This window comes from Stegodyphus dumicola, chromosome 4 (genome assembly GCF_044657685.1).
Source record: "Stegodyphus dumicola isolate Sdum_Otavi_A_Nest chromosome 4, ASM4465768v1".
In the NCBI taxonomy this organism is placed as follows: Eukaryota; Metazoa; Arthropoda; class Arachnida; order Araneae; family Eresidae; genus Stegodyphus; species Stegodyphus dumicola.
Window position 1 is genome coordinate 14,337,633 of NC_140771.1, and position 27,435 is coordinate 14,365,067.

Sequence of the window (27,435 nt, forward strand, 5' to 3'; positions counted from 1 at the left end):
TTTCCTTCCACCCAAATACTACACATGTTTGAATTTCTATCAAAATCTTAATAATTTGCATTCTTGTTCCGCTTGGTCAGTTCATATTCATGTTTATTATGACCGTTTGCTTATATTATGGCATATGTATGAATGTTTATAATAACATAGTTGCAGTAACTGCTGAAGTATAGTAAACTTCCCAAAATGGTTGTGTTTTAACACAGATTAGCTTTCTGAAGAATTATATTCGGAATGGCTTACATAAAGGAAAAGTGATCGAATAGTCAAATTAATTTAATTTTTTTTGGCTAATGCATTATACAGTCTGAAGGTTGGGAGGTTCTCCCCTTTCTCCGCAAAATCTCGGTTATTGAAACTGTTACAGTTTGCTGCAAAACAAGCAATGGACTTTTTTTTTTGTCACTTTCCAATCTGGATTGAATAGGACAAAAGTTCTGCTGTCTACCAACCCAAGCGAAGAATGATTCTATTCCGGAAATTCAACGCAGTCTGTTGAAAATTAGAATGAAAAACACCCCAGATTTGTAAGTCTCTTTTATTAGTTCTTTATTCTCCCAATACCGGCTGCTGTTGATTTCGACTGCGTAATATCACGTAGGGAAGAATTACTGTGCTCGTATTGTGCAATAACATTTGGAATATTTTGCAGAGATAATTATTTTTGATGTTCAGTCTGAGATTTGCTTATGAACACTTAAAAGAGTTTTACTGTGCTTGCTAAGCAAAATATTTTTCAGTTCCGTTGTTTTTTTTTTTATATGATGCACATACCAAAATGTCAAAAGCATTTATTTAGCAGGAAAATCTAAAGAACGCCTACAGTCTACCCCCCCTTGCTCCTCTTTTTCAAGTTACGCTCGACTGTCCGAATATTCGCCAATTTCTAAGTATGTGGGTTAGTTAAGCTTCAGTGGCATAGCGAGCTTAACTGGCGCCCGGGGCAAAATACCTTTTTAGCGCCCCCCTCCCAAAAAAACCCAGTCATATGATGAAAATCTTGTTTACAGACCATTTGGCGCCCCTCTGCGAGCAGCGCCCGGGGCATCATACACCCCCTTGCCCCCCCTCGCTACATCACTGTTAAAGGATGACTACATGAAGCAAATTTCTGTCTTCTGATTTCAGAAATGTTCCTCTTTTTTACTTAAATTACTTTGCTTGCAATATCGGTTAAGGGAAAACTGATATACAATGAAAATTTAGAAAATGTTTAGAATTTAGATTTAAATTATTTAAATATCAATATGAGTGGAAAAATAAATTGTATTTATTATCAGGTTTTAAGTGAATACAATAAATATGCCTTATTATTATTTATTTTCTCTATTTTGAACTGAAATTTCATCATTAAATCTTGTAATATAGTTTAGTTCTGCATAGTTTTTTTTTTTCTCTCATTGTAAACTAATTCTGTAAATTGAACTGCTATTTAAAATTAAAAAATAAATAAATAAATAAAAAGTAATTATTTTTCATGGTTGAAGTAATGATTATTCTCTCTTAATAAATACTGCATTTATCATATTTTAAATTACAAGTCTAATGTTTAAGGTTATGCAGTTGTGAATAATGTAATTAGACAGGTGCTTATTTTTTTTTTCTTAAAATGTGCTTGAAAAGGGCTTATAGGTGCTTATTTTTTTAAAATTAAAATGTGGCTATGAACCCTGAAACAAGAACCCATATGCTTACCACTGAGGAGCCTCTACATTCATCTCATTTAACTAAGAGATGTAGTGTCACTGCATCCATTATTTTTGGCCTTTTTTTCTTTGAAGAGTGCTATGCAAAAGCTGGCTGGAAGACCTGCTTAATTTTTGGAATATGCTATTTGCAGCTGCTGAAGAAAGTGATACAGCACTAATGTTCTTGACACAGTGACATTCATGCAAGGTGGAGCACCTCTTCATATCACAACCCAAATGAATATGTTTTAAAGAAGAACTTTCACCAAATAACATTAATTAGCTGTCACTGTAAAAAATGACTGGTCCCTTGCTTGCTGAACTTATCACCACTTGATTTTTGGCTTAGAGGTTGTGTCAAATCCAGAGTATACTGTAGTAGCCCATCTTCTTCGGTGCAGTTAAAAGATGCCATTTGTCACAAAATCTCTCGCATCCATTCGTATATGCTACATGCTGTAGTTAAAGGTGTAGTAACTCGCTTGCAAACTAAATTTGTGGTGATGGCAGACACATAGAATAAGAGTGATATGCTTGTAAACATTTACCTGCTTCGAAATAAGTATAGTTTTTCTTGAAATGTGTGGTTCGATCTCATACAGTGCCCTCTATCAATGAAGGTGTTTAACTTTTTTTTTTTTTCTTTACCCTCGCTCCAAAAAACCCTTAACTTTTTCACAAACCCCATTAAGTCTACCAATTATATATATGTATATATATATAGATATATCAAGTAGTGTACACGTATATTTATAATTTAATATGTTAAAAATTAATTTGGATTTTTGCTTTAGGTTGCTATGGATGCTCAGACTTCTGCAGATACACGGTTGACGTATGTCACAACAGGAATTTTATTGGAAAAATTAGTAAATGCAAGACGAATGGATATGTACACTCATGTCATTATTGATGAGGTAATATTGTTGTGTGTTTCAGAACTTTATATTTGGTTTAAGTTTTTTAAATTAATGTGGAACTGTCAATGACAAATAATTTTCAGAAAGATTCAAAACATTTGCAGTGATATATTAAAGTATTTTGCATTTTGTGATATATTTTGCATTTGTACAAAATATCAATTAGTTTTAATAACAGTAAAATTGTCGCATGTTTTTCTAAACATCATTAAAAGAAATTCCCCTGATTACTTTTTATCAAAGCACAGAAGTGAGGCTTAACTCACAGAAAAATAACTAAAACAGATTGTCTCTTTTATTGGGAAAAGTGTGCGTAAACAGTTATAACTAAGCTGTTGTTCTAAAACAAATTAAGTGCAGTTAAATCTGATCTTTGCTTAGTTCTTTCTAATTATTAGCACCTCCATTTTCAAGTGGTAAAATTGCTGTATTTTGGGCATATTTTTTAGCATACCTTTAATAACCAATTCATGCATATATGTACTGCACACATGTTTGATTAGATTTATATGCCTACATTTAATTGTCATTTTTTTGTTGAGCAGTATTCACCAGCTATAAATGTGCAGATATCAGTTAGATCCTTTTTTCTTGCAGTTTTTTATAATTTATTATTATTTATGGACAGAACAGTACCTGTGAGCTGTTAAAAGTAGACAAAAAAGTTTCCCCCCCCCCCAGTTCACAGTTTCCAGATTTTTCTCCAGTCCACAAAATATCACCAATGAATTGGTGACATTTTGTGGGAGTGCAGCTGATCAGAATTTTTGCATTTATAAAAATTAAATCTCTAAATCATTTACAGAACAAATAATATTTGGAAATGTCAACTATTCTGTAACTTTTTAAATGAAATTAAACTAAAATTAAATGTGTTCTTTATTTTCTATAGTGTTGTAGTTTAGTGTCTAATTTATTTCTCACTAATATAGGTCCATGAGAGAGATAAGGATGTTGACTTTGCACTTCTGTTAGTAAAAAAGTTTTTGAAAACAAACTCACAGAGAGTTAAGGTAATATATTGTGTACTCTTTTTCTTCTTTGTCTTTTTCTTTCTTTTCTTTTTTTAAACATGTAAGTTTTTATAATGAAGTAGGTGAGAAAAAAATAAAAGTAGTTGGAAAAGTTTACGAATTGATGTATTTTGTAATTTTGAGTTACATGCTACAAACTGTGTGTATAATGATTATTTTAAAACACCCAGTATTTGTTTCCTGTTAATTTTTTTAGTTCAATTTTGTTTGTAACAGTTTTCTAACCTTGAAATATACGGTCTACCGGAAAGTTCTGTTCGTTTTTGGAATAAAACAAAATACAAATTTTTCTTACCGTCAATGAACTTTATTAAAATAATATAATTGCCATTATTATTAATGACTTCTTGCCAGAGTGAGGGCAATTTGTATATCCCAATTTTAAAAAAGGATGTCACTTTTGATGCGAAAAATTGAGCTGGTGCTTGTTTGATATCTACTTCATTTTTGAATTTTTTGCCCTTAAAAAAAAATTGTAAGGACAAAAACAAGTGATAGTCAGAGGGTGCTAAGTCCGGGGAATATGGTGTATATGACAGAATTTCCCAGCCTATTTCTGAAATTTTTTGACAAGTCCCCAAAGCAGCATGGGGCTTGGCATGATCATGATGCAGTATGATGCCGGCCTCCTGTCTTGTACTATTGTCTTTAAATTGTCTAATTGCTGACAGTACTTCTCTGAACTGAGCTTTTTGTTCGGTTTTAAAAGCTCATAATGTACTGGTCCTCGAATGCCCCACCATATATACAACATTCTCCTTATTCAGGGTCAAATTTGGTTTACAGGTGGGAGGGCTAAGTTTTCTGGGTTCACAATATGCCCTTTCCCTTACAGCGTTTCCATAGGTTATCATCTGGTTCAAGAAGGGCTTCATTTAGTTCAGAGCAAGCAGAGATGTGCATATGACGATTCGATCATCCAAATTCTTCTGACTTAATTCATGTGGCAACAATCTTGAATATTTCCACACCAATCCTATCTTCCGACTATGTTTCGAAATGGTTTGCTGAGCTGAATTAAGCCTTTCTGTGATCTCTGATGTTGTCACAAAAGGATCTTGCTCCAACATGGTCATAACAACACCGTTGCCGATCAAAGATGATTGCCCAGAACGTGGCTTATCAGAAAGTTTGAAATCATCTGTTTCAAATTTTTCGAACCATCTTCTGCATGCTTTATCAGAAACTGTACCTTCACCAAACACTTTCAATAAATTTCTACATGCTTCTGTAGCATTTCTTCCTTGTTGAAATTCGTATAAAATACAGTGGCATAAATGAACTGTATCAGTGGCCATGGGTACACTATCACTTCACACTAAGACTAACGTAAATCAACTTTGTTTTAGTTAACTTGCTACTTTAGTATGTATACATTAAGCGATAAAAATAGAGAGCTGAACACACGGCAAATAAACATGTGCTTACGTGTCAAAAATTGTTGTCATAAAACGGACATAACTTTCCAGTAGACCGAATATAATAAGATCATTAAAGAAAATAATTACATGCAATAATTTTGTTCAAGGATTAATCATTGAATATTTTATTAAATTTGTCCTTTTGTTGTTTCTGCATCCATAATATTTACCAGTAATTCATATTAAATTTGTTGGGTAGGCATATTGTTATTGAAATGAAGTACCTACAACTAAGCGAGAACATTTCAGTGTGAGGTAGCAGGTAACAATCGGGAATCGTTGCGGTATTTAAATGGCAATAATTACAACAAGGCCACCAATCACCATTTGCCTTTCAAACCATATACAGGAGTCTTGTCCACTGGCTTTTTGAAGGATGAATAATACCTTTTGACTTCAGAAATTTAAACTTTTTACATGTGGTTTTAAGTAATCATCTAGGTTTTGAGAAAATAGGAGGCCCTTTAGTTTCAGTGTGGTGGAAAATTGTTGAGGTTTGTTTCTTATCGAAAATTTTCAAACAAGTTTGTCAATTTAAAGGTAATCAGCAAGAATATTGTCAAATTTTGAGTTACCAACCAAAATAAGAATGTTGGTATTGAGCAGATTATCATTTGGTAGTCTGCCACCAGAATATAATTTTGTTTGTCTGGTCAAATAGCTGTTTTTGAAAAAGGTCAACATCTATGACATCCATGATGAGCTGATTAACATCTGTAATGACAAAAGGCCAGATAAATGAGCAACATAATTTTAAATTGATGATCAAAAGTTTTGTACCACTGGTAGCAAAGATAAATAATGCAACAGGATTATTTGCGTGCTGACAGTAGTTCTCGGGAATGACTGATAAGTCAGCATTAGTATCAATTAAAAATGTCATTTTTGAATATGAGTTGGCCAGAATTCAATTAATATGACGATTGCAATGTTGGCCATCGGGCAGTCACTGATCAAGTTTTCTGACTGCTGGAAATTATAGGGAAAAATGAATTTTTGTGCTTTGGAACTTAAGTTAGCATGATAGAAGCAAGTAATTCTGCTCAGCTCTTTATACTGTTGATAGCACCTGTTAAATTTACTATGCCTTCTGTTGTTTAAGAGAAGAAATTTCTTTATGTTCTCAGAAGCATTCACATGTGTTTTTGATGGTGAGTGAGAGTTCATTTACTTGCTTGACCAGCTCTGCAGTTTTCTGCTCAAGGAGTGGGTAGGTGCTCTGTGAGATTCATAATTTTGTCAACCACTGTCACAACTTTTCGGAGTTCATCACATAAGGCAGCAAGGATGCCCTGTGGGTTGTGTTGGAGACAAGATTAGTAGAAATAGTGATCTTAGTAATGATTCTCCTAATGTCTTTCCAGCAAGGGTTTGCAAATGGAAAATTAATTGCAAAAGGCATTGATAGCCAATTTCAAGTCATTGAAGTAGATTATGGATTTTCATACTCTTCCTCAAGAAGCAATAATTATATTTTATGTACAATAATATAAAAATGATGGATTATTATATATTGTATGCAATAATATAATAATTTTTGTATTGACAGAATTCTGGGAAAAATCAGAAAATAACTTAACTGGTTTCTAAGTCATAACCTCACTAATGGTCCAAGCAAAATATAACACTTTGGCGACTGCACCAAGCGACTGAGCTTGTTAGAACTAAATTAAAAGTTGGAAAATCAATAACAGTAGAAATTATAAATATGATCAGATATAAGCAGGATTGTTTGTCAGACATTGCAGAAAGGAGGAATGTAGTAATCTTAAGCAGAAATCTTTTTGTGTAATTAATGCATATAAATGAGGCAACAAAAATACATCGCTCAGCAGCTTACAATAGCAAATCACGTATAGCTACATGGAATGCATCATTTATAAAGAAATGCATTGGAAATCATGAACCAAAATAAGTTTTACGTAATAAATTATGTTTATTGAAATAAGAACAAAATTTGTTTACAAGTCTCTCCATATGTTATTTAGTAAGTAAAATGCTGGTTCAGAAGCCACCATTGCTCTTCAAACATGTGATTTTCATACGAAATTCATTGGCTGTCATTGATGAAGTCACCAACAACTTTATATCCTGTTATGTTCAGTGATCATAACACTTGGCACAGGTGCCAAAGACGTGCCTGCACTGGTGATATGTTTCTCCATTTAAACAAATTGCTGCAGATGTTGGAAAATATTTATTTGGATGTATGCTTTCTCATGTAGGCAGGCCTCTGTCTTGTAATCTAAGGATATAAGTTTCTTTCATGACCATTTTGAATTTTTCGGATTAAGCTATATTAATCTGAAACAAGTATGAAGATGCATGGGGGGCTAGTATTGGATATACTTGAGTTATACGAATTATGCATTGTTGTTGGATGTGGATCTTCTCAGGAACCAGATGACAAATATCGAATCAGTGAATATGGAACTATGCTACTTATGATTTATTGTGCATAACTCTATTTCTATAGATGAGAAAATATGCATACATGAGGTATTTAATTAAAAAAAATTAATAAGCATCCCAAACTAAGTTAGCATTTTATATAGTTTCATATTATATGCATATTTGATATATAATTGACTAGCCTTATGAAGCTTCTCAAATTGAGATAATTTGATTCATGGCCAAACATTTTATATTTTTATATTCACAGTTTTACAAATTTTAAAATTATATTGAATTCAACCTTAGCTCATTAAATGACATTTTAAAAATGTGATTTATGCCTACAAGAATTTTTGTTGAAAATATGTTATTTACTGCTATTGATTACACATTTTACCTAAAAAAATTCTTTTCTATTTCATGCTTTTTATAACTGTTGTCATTTCAGGTTATTTTAATGTCAGCCACATTTGATTCATCTTCATTTGCAAAGTATTTTACTCTTTCATCTAAAGGAGACCCTGCTCCAGTAATAGAAGTATATGGTAAATCAAAAGAAGTTACTGAACATTACTTGCCAGAGCTGCAAACTCTTATCAAAAGGGTATGTGCTAATTATTTCCATCATTCATTGAGATGCGTTATATAATTTGCATCTATTTTATAATTGTTATTTTATGTTGTTATATTTGAAAGTATAAAAATATCTGTTTCATTTGTCATTTTATATAATAGAAACATAACTTTATGACGCCTGCATTAGATTTGAAAGTTTTTGGTTGTTACCTTATGGTTAGCTACGTGAATTTGATTAGGTGTCAGTAAGTCCTCTATATAAGTTTTTCTGAAGAGATTAAAATGCCAAAGTTCATGCAGACAAGAACACCAAATAAAATCAAATTATTAAGTTTAATATGTCTCTGTTTGAGTTCTTAACATAAAATTATATTACAGGTAACAGTCTACTTGACTAGGTCATTAGTTGCAAGATAAAATTTTAACGTCATGTAATTCCCAATGCTGTTTAAATTAGGAAAAAAAACACAAATTCCTATCATATATTAACATGTTTAAAGTTTTGACTTCAGGTTATTATTTAGATGTCTGTTCACATAAGCTAGCTTTCCCACTAGACATTCACCAACAGTGAATTCCATCTATCAAGCACTGCCTTTCATGCATGGAGACACTTAGACACAGTTACTTAGACCATCTTCTGTGGTTCTGATTAGAACCTTTTATACACCAGTGGCGTAACAGCCCTAATGGGCCAAAGCCTGCAGTGCCCCAAAATCTGCTTTCTTGACCGTGGGCTCCCGGTTGCTTAAGCATAAGCCCTGAACAAGTGGTCAGCTTGTCGCAGGATTCCCAGTGTTTAGTCCCCAAGCGAACTTGGTACTCATTTTATCGACCCAAAGGATGAAAGGCTGAGTTGGCTGAGAAGGTAGAGTAAAGATGCAAATTGAAGAATGATTTGTTAGTTAAATAAACTTAATTGCCACAGTCTAGTGAAATCACCTTATCATACATCACCTAGCCAATAGAAGGGAAATTATTTTGTCATTTTCAGATTATGGTATTTGAATGAAATTATTCCTTAGTGCTGCTCTCATAAACAACACACCATATGTCATGTTCTTGGCCTTCCAGATTTCCATGCCCAATGGCTTATATCTTATACAGTCAAAAGTCTTTAATCCGGACTCGTCGAGACTTCGGCGATTCCGGATTATCGATTTTTCCGGATTATAGATCATCAGTTTAAATCTGGTAAGATGGCCTGCAGAAATTATAAAATTAAAAATATGAAACCATAATTTATAAAATAATGAGCAATTATGATCTAAAGGGTATCAAAATTTACAAAAAAAGAAGCTTAATATTTATTTGTTTACATTATTAAACATTTCTTTCAACGCGCGCATGCGTAAAGCATACATTACTGATGCTAAAGCAAAGTTTAAAGTTTATAAAATTAAACATTTTAGCAATAGTAGCAATAAAAGCTCCCTGAGATAATATGTTGTGCAAACATTGAAGGCAATAAAAAAAAGTTTCAAACTTAACCAATTTATTAACAATATAATAAAGAATAAAAACACAGAAAATAAATTTAAACAATATCAGAGTCTTAAGAAAAATATAATATAACCATCATTCATCAAATAATATTTTTACCTGGTCTCCAAAAATACTGGCATTCAATACAAAAAAATGGCCTAATCAGTAATTATGTGGTCTCAAATGAAATTGGCTACACATTTAAAAAGTCCATGATCAATGGTCAAGACAGCACCTAAAATTTAAGTTAAGTTCTTGAAAGCACTTAAATCCGGCCTAACTCCGCTTACATTAGTTGAACATGAGGAATCGCCGCTAACTTATTTTAAATGCCACCTTCATGAAGAATATGGATGCTGCCCACAGCAGTCACTCACACTGTAGCCTCTGGAACCAAGGAACTTATTCAGGAACAGCCATCTTGTGAACAGGAACCAAGGAACTTATTCAGGAACAGCCATCTTGTGGACAGAAACCAGGGAACTTATTCACCGGACTGCATGCATCCTTCAAAAGGGGCTGGAAACCGCACACCCAAGTGCCAGGAAAGCAGGAACTAGCAGAGCTGAGCCAGAGCGACGCGAGATACTTATACCAGAAGTAGGCATGACGTCATCTCACGGCAACCAATCAGCTATCGGCACGATTAGGCTTTCCAGACGACGTAACATCACATTTCGTTTTTGCATCTTAATTAGGTTTAAACAATTAAGACACAATAACACGCCGAATAAATACCAATTCAGAAGTCAAACAACAAAAATCAGCGTTATATTTACAAAATTTTCACAGGACTAGTTTCGATGGTTTTACCGAACCACCATCTTCAGCTGCATTGCGGTTTTGCAGCTGAAGATGGTTCGGTAAAACCATCGAAACTAGTCCTGTGAAAATTTTGTAAATATAACGCTGATTTTTGTTGTTTGACTTCTGAATTAGGTTTAAACAGTCCGTTCTCAACACAAACAGTGGCAGTAAGAAAAAAGAAGTAGAAGTAACTACTATATTACATTAAAATAATAACTAAACCTAGTAAACATTTCAAGGAGGAGAGATGATGCAGTAAAAGGTTACAATAAGTCATATTTTCCAACAATTACGCATAGCCAAAATTAGAAAATTGCAACCAGAAAACTATTTGATTTGTATTCGTGATATTTATAACGATGAGGAATTTGGTTTAAATCATATCAAAGACGGAGTACATCGAGACGAAATACTACATTTACTAAGGAATTATAAGCCGAATAAAATAAAAACATCTGTCCTGAAATAACGATAGTGCTGACAGATCAACTTCCAGTTCATTGCCCCCCCGCAAAGCAGCTTTAAATTGTTAAACAGATTTCGGAATGGTTAGATAAACGAAGGATATGCCTTTATCCATTTTTTTTGTAGCAATTCTACTTTTGGTTTGATGGACATCAAAGCATACTTTCGTTTTGGGAGCTCCAGCATCGGAAATTCTATTTGACATAATCGAAAGTTCAAGCTTACTTTTATAAAATTGCTCTTACAGTCTGCAAAAAATAATAAGCTGGATCCAATTCGAAGATTAAGGAAAAACGCAATCTGCAACATTAACTGAAATAGATAATTAGATAATTTTAGCTTATACCGTCCATTATACATTAAATGTGCATGCGAAAACGGATTCTGAGCTTGCGCAGACGCATATGCGCAGTCGTAAAGGTCTTGCGCGCATGCGTAAATGCCTATGCGCATTCACAGAAAGATTTTAGCTTTGAGGTCCGGATTATGGGTGTCCGAATTAACGACTTTTGACTGTATTATGTTAATGGGGAAAATCTGCATATTTGCTGTTCCTATTTACCTTAGTATTAGATACTGAGTCAGTGTTGCAGAACTGATTATAGCTTTGTCATATGTTGAGTAATGGTAATTGCATATATAAAATGTTAATGTAGCAAATTTTCCTCTTTGACCTAATAGGTAATTGTAACATATTTTAGCATGTTTATATAATAAATTTGTAAGGAATGGTGGTTTTGCAGAAATTAGCCCATTCATTTAAAAATATCTTTTATGTATATAATGCATTTTTAAAGCGTTTAAAACTTTTGTACATTTTCTAAATTATCCTTTGATTTCCTCCTTGAAAGATAAAAAAATTTTTAACAAATCTAATGCTTTTTCCAGTGATTTATTCAAATTTCAAAATTTGCATTTCAAATCAGCAGAAAAATTGTCTGTTTAGTCGATCTGCTACTACAAGCATGACTAATACATTCCTTGCTTTATCTTCAGTCTAGAGTTACCACTTCTTTCCATTCAAAGGATCTTAATGTACAGTAATGCTTAGAAGCAATTCATGAGCTGCGTTACAGCTCTCTGTCAACATAATATGTCTTTGTGGATTTTGAATGTGGCAACATTTCACTCTTATTTCATATAAACTGATATTCGAGAAGGAACCCCTTATAATGCCTCTATAGAAATGTGTTTGTTGATCTTAAGATAAGGGAACTTTGCTACTCTGAAGTCCAATGACTGAAAACATTCTCTCATAGGTATAGGAATTGGGGGGGGGTGATACAAAAATTTTGGTCAAACCCATTTTATTGAAGCACTATGTACCTGAATGATAAAGTTACCAACCACAATATATCAAATGGGGGAACTATTAAAAGTTTTGATAGGTACAAGTAGGATATTCAGGTGCTGAAGAATCAGTCTTTTGCCAGTCTGTGTTTAATAAGGGACAGAAATCAGTTTAATAAGCAGCAGGTTTTCTATCAATCAGTGTATATATGTTTTGGTTCATGAAAATGTGAATGTGATAAGCGGCTGAGTTGATTAACCAGTGAGTTTAATAAGAGATGGGTACTGTAGTTATTTTTAAATGTGTAATGTTTTTGAATTAAAGGCTTCTGAATACGTGATTTTGTTTCAGTTATTCACGCACAAATAATCCAGATGTTGTATCAAAATTAGAAAAGGGAAATTCTAAATGATACCGAGAAAAATATGATTTGTATTCTGCACATTTCATAAATCCACACTACTCTCGATCATCAGTGTACAGATTAAAGGAATTTTACTTTATTATTATTAGTAGTAGTTTATAATGTTTGTAATTTGATTAAGCTTCAGGAATTTTAATATCAGTCATGTTCTCTGCATTAAAAATTAATGTAATTATTAAGTAATTTTATTAAATCTTAGTATTTCTAAATGCATCTTTTACTTGCATATAAGTTTCCAGTTTTATAGTTGCATCATAAATTTTCTTTTGATTTTAGATGCCTGAATTTGATATATGTAAACCTATGCTTGATCCATGCTTATATGAGGCTGTTGTAAAACTGATGTGTGTTTTTGATAAAATTGAAAAGGCTGAACAGAAGTATGTATATTTTAAATTTTATCACTTTATCATCGTTTTCATTTTATGCTGTGTTGTGTATGTCATATATATATATATAATTTTTTAGGCTAAAGATCCAATTTTGTTTAATTCTTGTAATATGCTTAAAAATCACTAAAAACATTGTAGGCATTCAAGTTATTTCTGTTTAATCGATTTGGAATATTTTTCAGCAATTCATCACTTAACATGGTTAATCTCTATAACATGCTATATTAAATGAAGAAGTGCTAATTTAATATAAAAAAAGCATATAAAATATTGTAATTCATCCAATTGTGGTGAAAGCTTCCTAAGGTAACCATCCACTTTTTAAGCAGTTTTAGGCTTTGAGAGTGAGTCTTTTACAGAAAGGGTATTTAGTGATGTTCAGTTCTGTTGTTTAATCAAGTTCTTTGAAATACTAAATCTATGTTTGTTTGTTAGATGGTTTCCTTAAAAAGTTTTAATCTATTTTTAAAAATCTCTTTGTATATTCATAGGTTGTTTTAACTACTTAAATGAAAGTGAAATAAAATGCTAAAAATGCTTGTCTGTTAGCCAAAGTATATTATGATATTCAGGAACAAGGAATGCAACAAACTGTCAAATATGGCCTCCTTCCTTTGTTTAATCAAATAAATTTATGCATAGTGAATTGTAAATATAAAGTAGTCATTTTAAAATTGATTCTAATGGATAAACTGAATATAGGAAGAAATACTGAGTTATATGAATAAGATGGAATGCAAATCTTCCATTGTGATATTAGCGCCTTAATCGTCAGTCCCCTAATGGATTTTGAAACCTGTAGTATAATTTTAAATCCAGAAAATATTATCAGTGATAGCAGAGTTGCCAACTCTCCCGATTTTCGACCACTCTCCCGCCAACCCGATTTACAATATATTTCTCCCGACATTTTCTTATTCTTAAAATTTCTCACGATTTTTATGCAACTTGGCTTAATACTTTGTTATATGAATAAAAAAAAGTGCTTTTGGACATCTGAAAGCAATTGAATTTTCTCTACATTATATCTAAAACAAAACCTTGCGAATCAGATAGCTTCTGCTTTGTGAGTAAGAGCATTATACGTATCCAGAAACGTCGTTCTCCAGTTCTCCAATGGGCTTCGAGCTCCACTGCGTGTCAGCTGGCATATATTAGCTAATGAGGACAAAGCAAGTTGTTATTTGGTCGTTCTTTTAGTTATTTCGTTCATTTTGTCCTGAGTTGTGTGAGTACACGTGCCTTAGGGAAATAGTTTTAGAAATTATCATCTTTTGTTACGTCTGCGAGAAAGGTGAAATACTCGTGTACGTTTCAAAAATCGTACACAGTTGACTTTCCTTCCATTATTTCCTCAAGGAAATGTAATAAATTTGCGATGTGTACCGCCTGTCGTTACAATTTTTCGATTTTGTATGTTGGAAGAGCGGATGTTCTCAAACATGTGCGTACACAAAAACACAAGGATAACATGAGTTGTTTTGAAAAAAACGAAAAATTAAATTTTTCTTCGGAAACAAAGGACCAAAAAGTTATTAATGCAGAATGTCTGTTCTCTGCCTTTTTACTGGAGCACAACCTGCCACTGAATGCATCGGATCACGCTGCAGCTTTATTTAGAAAAATGTTTCCCGATAGTGAAATCGTTAAGAAATACTCAAGGTGCAATTGTTAAAGAAATGGGTTTGAAAAATAAATCTTCAGTTATTGATTGCATTAAAACAGCTCCGGTCTGCCTCTCTAATGATGGAAGCAATAATACCGATTCAAAACCGTATCCAATTGTTGTTTCTTTTTTGATCCAGAGTCTTCAGAAATTGAGTGCAGTTTACTTTATGTTCCCACTTTAGAAGGACATTTGACAGGCTTTAATATAGCACAGCTAATTATTGAAACTTTAAAAGAAAACTGCAGGCACTCTGGATAATTGCTTAGCACTTGGTGCCGACAATGCACCTGTATTGGTAGGCTTGGAAGGCTGGTGTTGCAGGCATCTTAAGAAAGGAAAATTCAGATTTTCAGATTATGAGGTGCACCTGTCACCTCTTAAATTTAGCAGCTGAAAAAGGGACAACTTCTTTACCAATAAATGTGGATGAACACATTGTTGATATTTATTATTATCTTGAAAGGAGTTCTAAAAGGAAGGAAAATTGAAACAGTTCCAACAGCTGCATAACAGCAGTTTACAATTAGAAAACTTGGATGAAGTTATAAAATCAGCTACGATTGACACCCAGTGGAGTTTAATTGCAAAACTGAAAGGTGCTGATGGAATTTTAAAATATAGTGAACTGTCTAAAATTGTGTTGGCCATCTTGACAGTTTCCTATAGTAATGCAGAGTGTGAGAGGATTCTCAGTATTGTTGCGAAAACGAGGACTAAATTTAGATCTAATATTAGAGATGGCACATTAGAAAAACTTTTATTAGCGAAAGCAGGCCTACGTGGCAATTGCTGTGAACGCAATGATGAAGTTTCTTTCTTAAAGAAAGCAAAATATGCCACTGTTTATAACATTTGTACGAAAACTGATTAAAGTGTCTTTTTTTTTTTTTTTCTTTTCTTAAACGATGCGTGTAATAAAAATTTTTTTATGTGTAAGGTATTTTTGTGTTGCTTGCATTTAAGAATTAGTTACTACTTAAAGTTAATTCATTATTAAAACTTATATTTTTATCATTTAAAAAGTCTTTTTAACATTGTGAAAAATCTCCTGATTTCTTAAAAAAATCTCCTGATTTTTGAGTGTCATAGGTTGGCAAGTATGTGATAGTGAAGAAAGGGCCATAGAGGTCCTTGCGAATAAAAAGATTTCCTCTGAATTATTTAGTAAGAATTCTTGACACAGTAGTTACAGGGTCTTGAACTGTGGACTTTGTAACTTACTCTATATGAATTAAAGTATTATCACAGAAGCAAAATTGCTTTCTTTCTGCTTTAAGTATATGGAAAGAAATGTGTGACAAAATACTAAATGTTAACACAGTTTTTTTGGGGGGGGTAAATTTTGCTTTTTTTTATGCTATAAATTGCTCATCACATCACAAGGTTTTTAATTTGATTTGTGTATGCCCTCATCCTAGATTTAAACTGATAATCTAGAATCTGGAATCACTGATGACGATTCCAAATGTTAGATATTGTATTATACTTGCTAAAATTATTACAAAATTCAATTCATATTAATAATACCCATTTTTTCACACTAACTTGTAACACTTAGTGTATGTTATATTACACTTGAAAATGACCTTTCTTCATATAATCATCAAGTGAGTAGCTTTTCTTTTTGATATTAAAACAATTCTTAGTATTGTTTTGTTTATTTTATGGTTATTTGAATATAGCAGAGTGCACGGACTGTGTGCTTAAGGGTTCACCTTTGTTTAAATCCAGGTTTAACTAGTAGTCTTCAGTGGCTTAACCATTTAGCCATGGATGTTGCCATCATTTATTCTAAAAGAACGCAGCAAATTTTTTCCCCCTCACCGCTTTTTATTATTTGAATTATTTGCCTAAAATGCAAACATATTGATTTTCTTAAGATATAGAATTTCTCACTTTTATTTTTCTTCTTATCCATTTTTATCAAATAGGTAAAAATACATTTCAGAGAAAAAGTTATATTAGAGTTGTATGTCATTGTAGAGAAAAAGTTATGTAGAGTTTTAGAGCAAAACTTATTGTAGAATGCTTAAAGCAAAAGTTATGTTATAGTGCTTGTAGTGAATAATACATCACTGTTTCTGGGGCCCAATTGTCTTATGATTGGGGTGTGGGGAAAATTCCTTATTCCTTCAGTTTTCTTCCTTCCTTTATTCCTTCATTGAGGATCAGCAAAATAAAACTATTGCTTGGCTTCATTCTTGTTAAATAAAAATAACTTTGATTTAGTAAGCAGTAGGCTAGAAACTGTGTAAAATAAAAATGTGATATGGAGTAAGATTGTAATGAATTTAAATCTGATTAATTTTTCCTTTTTGAAATTTTATGCTTTGATTTTATTTTATGTTTAAATGTCTAAGTAAACTAATCATAAATATATGTCAACATTTCTTTTTATAGTGCTTCCCATGAACAAGAGTATGCACCAGTTAGAGGAGCTGTATTAATATTTCTTCCAGGTAAATATTCATTATTTAAAATACGGCATATGTTTCACATATTTGAAGTAATGGTTAGACATTAATAAAAACATCTTGGACATGAAGTGTGTATTCATAAATGTATTTTTTCCTCAGCTCTTACCTATACTAATTTATGTCTAAAAATACTGAATATTCATTTTACTTCACTTTCTACTTGCTCTTATTTCTTGACTATGTTTTAGGTATTTTGCTTTGTTTTAAAATTTAACTGAAAAGTTTTCATTCTTTGAATTTGCTATTTTCTTTTATGCAGGTTATGATGAAATAGCAGCCTTAAGTGACACATTGAAAAATCCTAACTTTAATAAAAAGTATGTATTGTGAATAAATCTGAGGAAGGCTGTTTTTATAGTATTTATAAAGTATATAGATCACTGACTTGTTTTAATAGCTGAAAAAATATATTTACTTGGAATTGTATTTTGTAACTGTCCTAAAAATATGTCTTTTTAAAATATCTTCATTTCCTGCATATTAATTTCTTGCTTTTGCAGATATTGGGTCATACCTCTCCATTCTTCAATTACTGTTGAAGAACAAAGCAAAGTTTTTAAAGATCCTCCTCCTGATCATAGAAAAGTAAGTTTCATAAAATTTTTCTGCACTGTTATTTTTTTTAATAAAGTAAATGAGTTACATTTTTCTTTTCTATAAATGTTCGCAGGTGATCATCTCAACCAATATTGCTGAAAGTTCCATAACTGTACCTGATGTGAAATATGGTAACTTTTCATATTATAGATTGAAGTATTTAATTTTAATCTAAATGAGCCAGTATGCTTGAAAATATTATATTAGTAGATTTCTAGTTTTTAAAATGTATGTTTGATTCTTTTTTTTTTTAATGTAATGTTCTGTTATGTAGGTTCTGTTTTACGTAAACTTCTGTTGGTTTCTTTTTCAGTGATTGACTTCTGCTTGACTAAAAATTTGGTTACTGATCAATATACAAATTATACTTGCTTACAACTAGAATGGGCATCTAAATCTAACTGTATTCAGAGAAAAGGTAATTTTTCCTTATTCTGCAAAACTATAAAATATATATTAACATGCTTTGTATTACATACTGAAGAGAAGTTTAAATATTTGAAGGTCAGATATTGTATTTAAGTAAAATTTCTTTATATGCTAACATTGTATATTTTTCAAAATATTATATTTTTATCTATTTCTCTGCTTTTGAAATGGAATAGCAATAAAAAAAATTCTGAAAGTTAATTTTTTATAGTACGAAAGTATCTGGTTTGTTATAGGTGCGTTAAATAAAACATAATTATAATGAAATTTGAAGAGAAGCATATCAATGTAAAATTTAAGCTTAGACAAAAAAACAACCTTAGTTGAGGGGTTCTCAACCAGTGGGAACCCTTAGAGAAGTTTTTTGGTTTTGGGGGAGGATGCAGTCAGCCTTTTATTTACATGTTAAGTAATTAGTTTTATTTTATGAATATAAAAAACTATTTATACTCAAGTTTTATTATTTATTATCATTCTTTACACTTGTTGAATTTATAAAGCACATTAAGAAATTATTTAAATTTAAATAAATATATATGCATTTTTCAAGTGCTGGATTGGGGGAATAGTCATTTAGCACTGGTGAAAAGGGTGCATAGAGCAAAAAATGTTGAGAACACCTGTTCTAGGAATTCCAGAGAATAAAAAATGAAAACTAAAGTTTTATTCAAAATCTACATCAATCTAAAATAAGCTTACAAGATATGCAGCTTTGATTAGGATTATCCCAGTTTGATGATGATGTCCCATGTATCTGCCAATAATCAATTTGACCTGGTTATTTGGTACAATTTTAAAAGTGTTGAATGTATAAGAAGTAAAAATAGTGTAACCTTAAGCAAAATGGTGAATTAGCAACTAAAATATCCTCATAACTGTTACACTCACTGTTGCCAATTTAAATATTTTGCTTCTCAATCTCTGTACTTATAATGTGTGTATGTTTTAATTTTAAATTTTAGCATGTGATCTAATGAATTAAAATGTTTTTGTTTTTTCATTTTATATTTTGTCACAGAATTTATAATAGCATGTTGAGTATGAGATGCAGATTATTGTAAATTAATTTTATCGATGTTTTGTTTTGGACACAGTTGGCAACATTAAATCTTACACTGTACACATTGTTGTTGTGCATATTCTAAGACACTGTGCTCATTGTTGTAGTGTATATTCTAATTTAGTTGAGTTCAAATTGTGATTATTTTGTACTGTACATTAAATTAATTTAATCTTCAAAATACCAAAAAGAAACTATGTTATAGTGCTTAAGTAAACTTCCCATATTCATATCTAAAATGAAATAATAATCTAACAAACAACATACATGACAGCATTATTTAAGAAAAAACATGAACCAGTAGTGTTTGAAAGTATAAAAGCAGAAGGAAGGTAACAGAACTCAAATTTTACTCATGAATTAAAAAAGAATTATCTAGTCTTGAAAAATGTTTTTGATTGTATTGGCCAAGTGAAAACTGAATTGAAATTTCCCTGATTTTTAGTAGCTCATGGGGTGTATCTGACTTTAAAAATCATTTGAAAAATTTGAAACATAAGGCAAGCCTAGTAGCAGTGGGAGGAACTTCCTTATATATATTGTCATATTTTAAAGGTATTGATTTAAGTAAGAAAGAATTTTTAGCTGCAGCTAAAGAAGTAACTTTTGCATTTAATGTTGTTATTCATAATGTCATCTTTAAGTTACTATTCATTTAAATTATTATGAAGCTGTGTGATACAAAGCTTAGACTAGATAGAACAAAATGTGTAGCTGTCATTGTTAATATGATTAAGCCACTGTTATGTAAGCAGCTTCACAGAAATTTAAATAAAACAAAATTTTTGATGGTGCCATTTGATTCTTCCAAAAGGAAATAAATTTAAACTGTGCCAGTTGTGTATGGTATTTTGTACTGGGTTGTCACATAAAAGTTACCTTTAGTCTTTGAATTAATTTATGAGAAAATTTGAAAAACATTTAATATCAGTAATAAAATTTTAAATATTTGCAAAACATTTAATATCAGTAATAAAATTTTAGAATGCTACTAAAACTTATTGGATTTTGTGGAGAAAATTGCAATAATAGTGGTGTTGTGAATATTTACAGTAGAAGTAGGAACATTATTTATAGTAGTAGTTGTAGAAGGAATTACGAAGGAATATCATTGCCGTTGGTTGTGGTTTTTTCATCATATACACTTCATGGTATATTACTACATGGTATACAACTACCTTCAAGCTGTCATTTGATATTATGCCTATTGGAATACAAGCTTTTGAAGTTATAATTTATATCCCCATGTTTAAATGATTTGTGTTGCCCAAGTAAAAGAATTTGGGAATTTGTGGATGCAGAGTATAAAAAGCTTCTTCAACATGGCAACACCCACTTTCTGTCACTTCTACTGAAAGAATACTTGAAATCTCTAAAAGACTGGAATCTTTATTTTATTTCACAAAAATCTAATCCCGCCCAGTGCTGATAAAACATTTTTTTGATAAGGAATGTAGTAAAATGTATTTGTGATATGTGCAAAGACAGCTCAAGTTATTTAAAAAAGATGTCTTGATTATATAAAGTGATTATTAAAGTGAATACAACTGATATTGTTAGTGAACTTAGAAAAGTAAAAAGAAATCTTGAGCAAAGGCATGATAATAAATTTATGTCTCAAGGAGGGGAGGAGCTTTAGAATACTAGAAGAATAATGGAAGTATTAATACCAATTCAGTCCTACAAGAATTAACAGCATTCTATGAAAAATGTCTTTCTTAAATTGAGCTGTCGAAAAATAATTTTGATGGAACATAATCTTTTATTTTGAGTAAACAATGAATTACCCTAGTCTGAGCTGAAGCTTCAGGTGAAAAAAAATTGATGAAACTGTCTGCAAAAACAAACTTATTGTAATATCATCGTAAACATGGATTTACTTCATGGTGAAGTAATGACTACAAAATCTTCTTGGGCGGCTAACTATGAAATCTGGAAAAATACAAATTGTGAATTAAAACAGGTACATTTATGCAAAACATTACAAAACATAAATAATAGATAAATACAAAATAGATGCATTTCCGTTATTTCAAAGAAAAAAAATTCATTGTTCAAATTATGTAATACATTTTCAGCATCCCTTACACATGTGTACCAGTCAAAAAGAGTATTTTGGATAATGAATACCATGTGGTCTGGAAAAAGAGGAACCATGGCTGAATCAACCATGAAAATTTCAGTATACTGCAAAATTAACAATGAGGTGAATTTTTTGATGCCATCCAAAATAACAAAGAATTTTTAAAGAAAGTTCGTGTTAATGATAAATATTAATAACTTTTTACCAATTAGGTATGTACAGTTGAGTTGTACGTTAAATTAAAAACTGAATGTGATTAAAATTGCTTTTAATTCTTTGTTGCTTTTTGTTAATGACTTTTTAATTTATCCTTTTCAAGCACAGGCATTTTATCTTAGCAGGCTTTATTTTCTGTTGAGAGTATTTTCTTAAAATTGTTCTGATTGAAGGAAAAACAAATATTATGGTAAACTTAATCTGAGGTGGATTTTTTTATCTAATTTTTAACATATTTAGGCACAGGCATAGTAAAAACCAATAACAAATACAATTTTAGTACTTGTAGTGTACTGCCGTTTTTTCAAGATGTAATGTATTTCAAAGAAGTAGTGTATTTTGAAAATTTCGTTTGATTCTCAAATTTGAATAATTATGTTAAATATTAGATATTGTTTAATAATAATGCATTGTACTTGGAAATCTGTTTCATCCTTAGATTTGTATTAGGAAAGTCAAATTGGGGCTTAGGTAATTGCTTTAATTTATTCAATTTCCTGTTGCTGGTAGGTCCTTAATTTTTTTCATTGATGGTCCTTAGAAGTACTTAATTTCTATGCACAGAAATGTGTATGGATCATAACAAACTTAGAGGAATTGAAATTAGGTTTTCTAAATCTGATCCCATGGGAAAAGAATCCTGTAACAAACTTGGATGGATTGAAGTTAGGTTTTCTAAATCTGATCCCATGGGGGAAAAAGGGTTATTTTTCAAAAAACGATAAAAACTGACTGGTGAATCCCCTGTAACTTTTATCTATAAATTATGGTCTTCTCTATCTAAACATACAGAGTCTATCACATCACCAAAAGTCTTCCATTGCTTTTCTTAGAATTTTTTTCCAGTTGAGGTATACAACTGTGATATATACAATGAGGTATACAATGTCTTTCCTTTTCAGAATGTGTTAAATTGAACAGAATATACGTATTTACGACAGCCACGTCAATAACTCTTGTAAATATTGGCCAGTACCATTTTTTGCCCCAGATTTGAATTGTTTATTTTCTAAGAGCCAGTCGTGCTGATTGACACCACCCATATTTTTATTACATTGGCCTATAGTACTAGGTTGGAAAATTTGGGATTTTTTTTTTCAAACTATTATAATGCTTTGAAACCTGGGTAGAGGCTCTATGTAATCAAAGTTTGTTGCTGTTGTTATACACTTGTTATCCTTCCATTTAACAATAGTTATTTCATTCCTTTTGTCAAAACAGTAACCATAAGTACCATGATTTTGTTCTTAATATCTTATCAGTCATTAAAAGGCAAGAAGCAGTTTTGTTGTTTCTAATTGTGCCCGTGGCTCTGAATGCATGTGTTTTTAGTTCAACCAGCAGCTCATATGAATTAAAAAAAAAATTGTCAAAAAATAAGATTTGGCTATTGGAATCAATTACTGGTAATTTTTTCGTGTTCCAAGTGGTTCTTTCGAAGTTTCAGGAGTAATGTCAAAATGCTCCGCACCATAATATTAGTGAAAATTATAACATTACCCCTTTACTCCACACATGGACCAAAATGTATAGCCAAATTGTGTAGAAGAAATTATTTGAAAAAATTATGACCATAATATCTAATCATAATTTCATCAACAGACAAACTTATCGAAAATTTCAGTTTTTAAAAACTGTGATTAATATGCATGATTCATTTTCTTATTTTGAACACCTGGTCTCATTTTTGCATTGCTGCATAACTATTGTAGGCAAAATGGATTACAGATTTAATTTCTAAATATTTATTTCGAGACATTTTGGTACCATGAGATCTTATTCCTCTGACAGTAATCACATTCACTACATAAAGTTTGGTAGCCAGAGAAAATAATAATAATAAAAAAAAAAAAAAAAACAATAAAACTCTTCAACTCATCAATTCTAACTGAAAACTCTAGCTTATTTCTCACTCTTTCGCATATCTCTTTGTTTCGTTTATTATAAATTCATAAAATTAGGGAGTTAAAAATTCTTAAAAAATTTCAAGTGGATTCATATTTTCTAAAATATTTGAAATTCTCTCAAGATTTTCACCAGACAAATTACCTTCTTCGTTAAAAGAATAAGTAAGGTTATGTTTGTTGAATTTACTTTTCGCTCATTTTTAATTTTTTTTTTTTTTTTTTTTTTTTTTTTTTTTTTTATAATTTTGAACTATCTCGTTTTTTTATTTTCATTACTGGAGCTAGATGTAGATGGCAGTTGCTCCATAATATTAGGTCCAAAATCATTTGCATTGTTTTATTAACATTGTTCTTTTACCTGTATTTCTTCCACAAGTAAACAAATTTCTACATTACCTGACATATCTTTTACCGATGGAGTAATCATTTCACCATTATCAAAGCACTCTTCATCAGTTAACTCATCCACATCAGGTGGTAAAACAATTATATCTGACTCAATCTCCTTAGAAAACATACATTCTAATGCTTCTTTGATGGTGTGAAACACTTAACGGGCAGGCATTCTGTGAAAAATGGAAAGGGGGATTAAAAAAAAACAGCATTAGTTACCATTAACGTCCAGCGATCTGTTTATAGATCAGCATGTTTAAGCTAAAAATTTAATTATATAAACAGTTATTTTTCTAATCTAAATAACACAGAACAATTAAAGAGGTATTGAAAATGTAGAACATGTAAGAAAATTATAACTTACTTTTATTTGTTTTTCCTGTTGGATACAAAATTGAAAGCTGCACTATGAAGCATCACTTGGCTAACTTCAGACATTATCTGCCTGCTGGACTGATCTGGGAAGGAATGTTTCAAAACGCCTTTGGGGCTGTGGGCACATGTGTAAGGAAATCAGCCAATAACAAGAAGTGATTAAAAGATATTGTTCTCAGTGGGCATTCTAAAAGTAGGTAATGTATAAATAGATCATTGGGCAGTAATAGGTTAACATTGTCACATCTGCAAAAGGAAGCGAGTAATAGATCTAATTTTTTTTAAAAGATCATATTAAGGATTAATTAGGTACTGAATGCAATAATTAAATTTATTTTCCACTTTTTCACCATGCATTGATAATTTTACAAAGCCATAGTTAAGATATTTTCCTTGAAATACATATATCCCTCTAAAATAAACAATTATAGTTATAAATAATTATTTTTGTGACACAGTATGATCTCTTAAGATATGCTTGATGTGTATCCTGATTTTCCAAAAACTGGGTTTCACATCTCCCTCAAATAGCCTTTGTTTAACAGGAAAAAAAAAAAAAAAAAAAAAAAAAAAAATTAGTGAAGTTAAAAGAATTGCAATGTAAAGATGTTTTTCACTATCCTAATAAGCTTAATATGGATGATTTGGGGGATTGTTGTATTTAATTTTAGTACGTTTCCAGGTTTGCTGTATTCAAATAAAACATTATATGTATACGAAGTTTGACAACACCAAAAAGTTTATTTTAAACTGGGTTTACTATAGCAAGGTTTGACCATACCATGAGATTGGACTATTTAGTAGATTATTAATTAGAAATATCCTGGAAAAATAAGTAGACACTTTATAAACTTTATTTTGGAATTTTAAAAATGAGACGCCTTAGAAAAATTACTTATCTAGGAACTTTTCGTATTGATTCTAATAGAACTTCTATTAATCTGATCTCTATTAATTTAATATCTAATTATGTTGTGCATTATTAATATATTAAGTAATGCATTATAATAAAAGATGTAGATTACATGAATTGAAGATGACAGTAATATCAACAATCGGACATCAAATGACAATGAATTTGTAAGTATGTTTAAAGCATAAAAGAATGTGAAGACATTCATCAAGATAATGTTTTCGAATAGATAAATATAGAAAATAGTTAACCAGGTTTTAATTGATGAAGAAATCATTCACATCTTAGATCTGGAGAGCAATAAAAATGGCAGCAATGGGTGCGATGCTGGGGAATAATCTTTTGTTGATAGAAGTGTGTTATGCTCATGTGATAGCTGATAATTATAGGGATATTGCAGAAATGGATAATAGATGTAAAAAAAAAAAAAAGTGCGTCAAAAATAAATGTAAAATATTTGACTAAATTTCACAGTGTTGCGTAAATTTTGATGGAGTTTGTGTAGTACCATGAATTTTGTCCTGAAATAAAATCTTATTTGAGTTATTTGTTTAACTGAAGGAAACAAAATTTTATTTACTGCTAAAAAAATTGTTAAAATGTTAATTGTAAAACTTATTTTTAGAATTCCAAATAAACATTTTCAGAAAAGTTTCAAAAGAAAAATTGGTACGATTTAAAATTTAATCTCTTGAACCAAGTTTTGATTATTCAAGGTGGTTATAATACAAGTATCCTCAGGTAATCAAAGTTCTGCTGTACATTTAAATAAATCTAAGCAAGTAGTAATAGATTTATATTTTTACAGGAAGAGCTGGCAGAGTTGATATTGGTAGAGTGTACAGAATGGTTCCTAGGAATTTTTATGATGACCTTCCTGAATATGGCACACCTGAAATCAAGGTAAACTTTGTTATTTAGTAGATTTTATCATGTATTTGTATGACTTCATTATTTTGCATAAAATTTTGCTTTTCTTTTGATGCTTAAGTGCTATATATAAGAGAATGCTAGAAACACTTCTTCAACTCCGATAAAATTAATATTTATTTACATTTACTCATTTCAAATCTTGCAAACAGAAAAATCAGCCTCATGGTGGCTTAACTGGTTTTCACACTTCTGTTTAAGTAATTCCTCTGTAACTTAACTCTATCAAAAACTTGATGATGACTCAAAAAATCAGTGTGACTGAAGCAACACTACACACCCCCTTCCCTAATCAAAATACCAACCTTGGTCAGATGGTATGCGATTTTGAATTCCAAAGTGTGAAAACCAGTTATAAACCGAAGCTTTAGCCATTTATTCTGCTGATTGATGTGCTAATGTCACCGCTTCAATCCATTGTGCATAACAAGTGGTGATATTTAGAAGATATTTGAATCCTTTGCAAGCAGGTAACGAACCAACCAAATCTATTGATTTAGAAGTCAAACAACAAAAATCAGTGTTCTATTTTTAAATTTTCACATGAAATTTCATGCAATTCCTGTGAAAATTTGCGAATATAACGCTGATTTTGGTTGTTTGGTTTTGGTTGTAAATTAATACTTGTTTGGCATGTTATTTTATCTTAATCAATGAAATCTATATTTAAATCCTGGAATCTGTATAAAGTGTTGTGAATTCTCCCAAAGCTGACTGTGTATCTCTATGGATTTCAGACTGTTGGCATGATAAACACAGGGTTGCCACGCTACCTGGAAAACCGGGAGAACCGAAAAATGTCAGGGAATTCGAAAATTGACCAAACAATTCAGGGAAAAGTCAGGGAAGTTCATACAACGATCCCGCCAAAAAAAGCGATTTTTGCGCTGATGTCGGAAGAGATAACTTTTTTGGCGAATTGTGTATCACGTGAGTGTCATTCGGGCAGCTGGCATAGAGCCAATTTTCGCAGCTCCAATTTGATTGTCTTTTAGAAAGAAAGGCAAAGCAAGTTTCCTGCAGCTTTTGGTTTCTCGAGAATTGCATGTGCAGTGCATGAACTAAAGAAAGTACCTGTTCTCGTATAAAACAAAGTGGGTTTAATCCTAGTATATGGTACCATGGAGGTTAGAATCAAAGCATAAGTATTGTAAAGAAGGAAAACCTCTTTGCAACAGACGTTGCTCCATTCCATCATAGAGGGAAACAGCTGTGCATGCGTGATGTATCTGTCGCCAAAGCTCAAAACCAGTGTCGAATTTCGAACCAGTGTATTTAATTACGTTATCAAGAGTTCATAAAATGAATGTCGTTTAAAATTTCTTTAACCACTTGCGCTAAAAAGACGTGTCACGCACGTCAAGATGCTTTTGTCTCAAACTGCGAGCGATGTGAACACCACGTCGATAAGCATTTATCGCAAAAATGAAAATAACGTGGTGCACACGTCACCTAACAACAAGATTGTTTATTTCTTGAGTTACAGCTC

General features: G+C 31.3%; 1 protein-coding gene across 2 annotated transcripts in view; it reads left to right on the forward strand.

Annotated features, from left to right (window-relative positions):
* The window catches only part of spn-E (tudor domain containing 9 protein spindle E), a 166,414-nt gene that overhangs the window by 28,851 nt on the left and 110,128 nt on the right, over positions 1-27,435 (forward strand). For both annotated transcript variants that reach the window (XM_085814583.1, XM_085814585.1), the window contains exons 6-15: positions 2,483-2,605; positions 3,541-3,621; positions 7,906-8,061; positions 12,782-12,885; positions 16,967-17,025; positions 17,303-17,360; positions 17,544-17,628; positions 17,714-17,771; positions 17,954-18,058; positions 25,825-25,919. In XM_085814583.1, the coding sequence (XP_085670709.1) occupies positions 2,483-2,605; positions 3,541-3,621; positions 7,906-8,061; positions 12,782-12,885; positions 16,967-17,025; positions 17,303-17,360; positions 17,544-17,628; positions 17,714-17,771; positions 17,954-18,058; positions 25,825-25,919 (924 nt within the window). The remainder of the gene's footprint in view (positions 1-2,482; positions 2,606-3,540; positions 3,622-7,905; positions 8,062-12,781; positions 12,886-16,966; positions 17,026-17,302; positions 17,361-17,543; positions 17,629-17,713; positions 17,772-17,953; positions 18,059-25,824; positions 25,920-27,435) is intronic.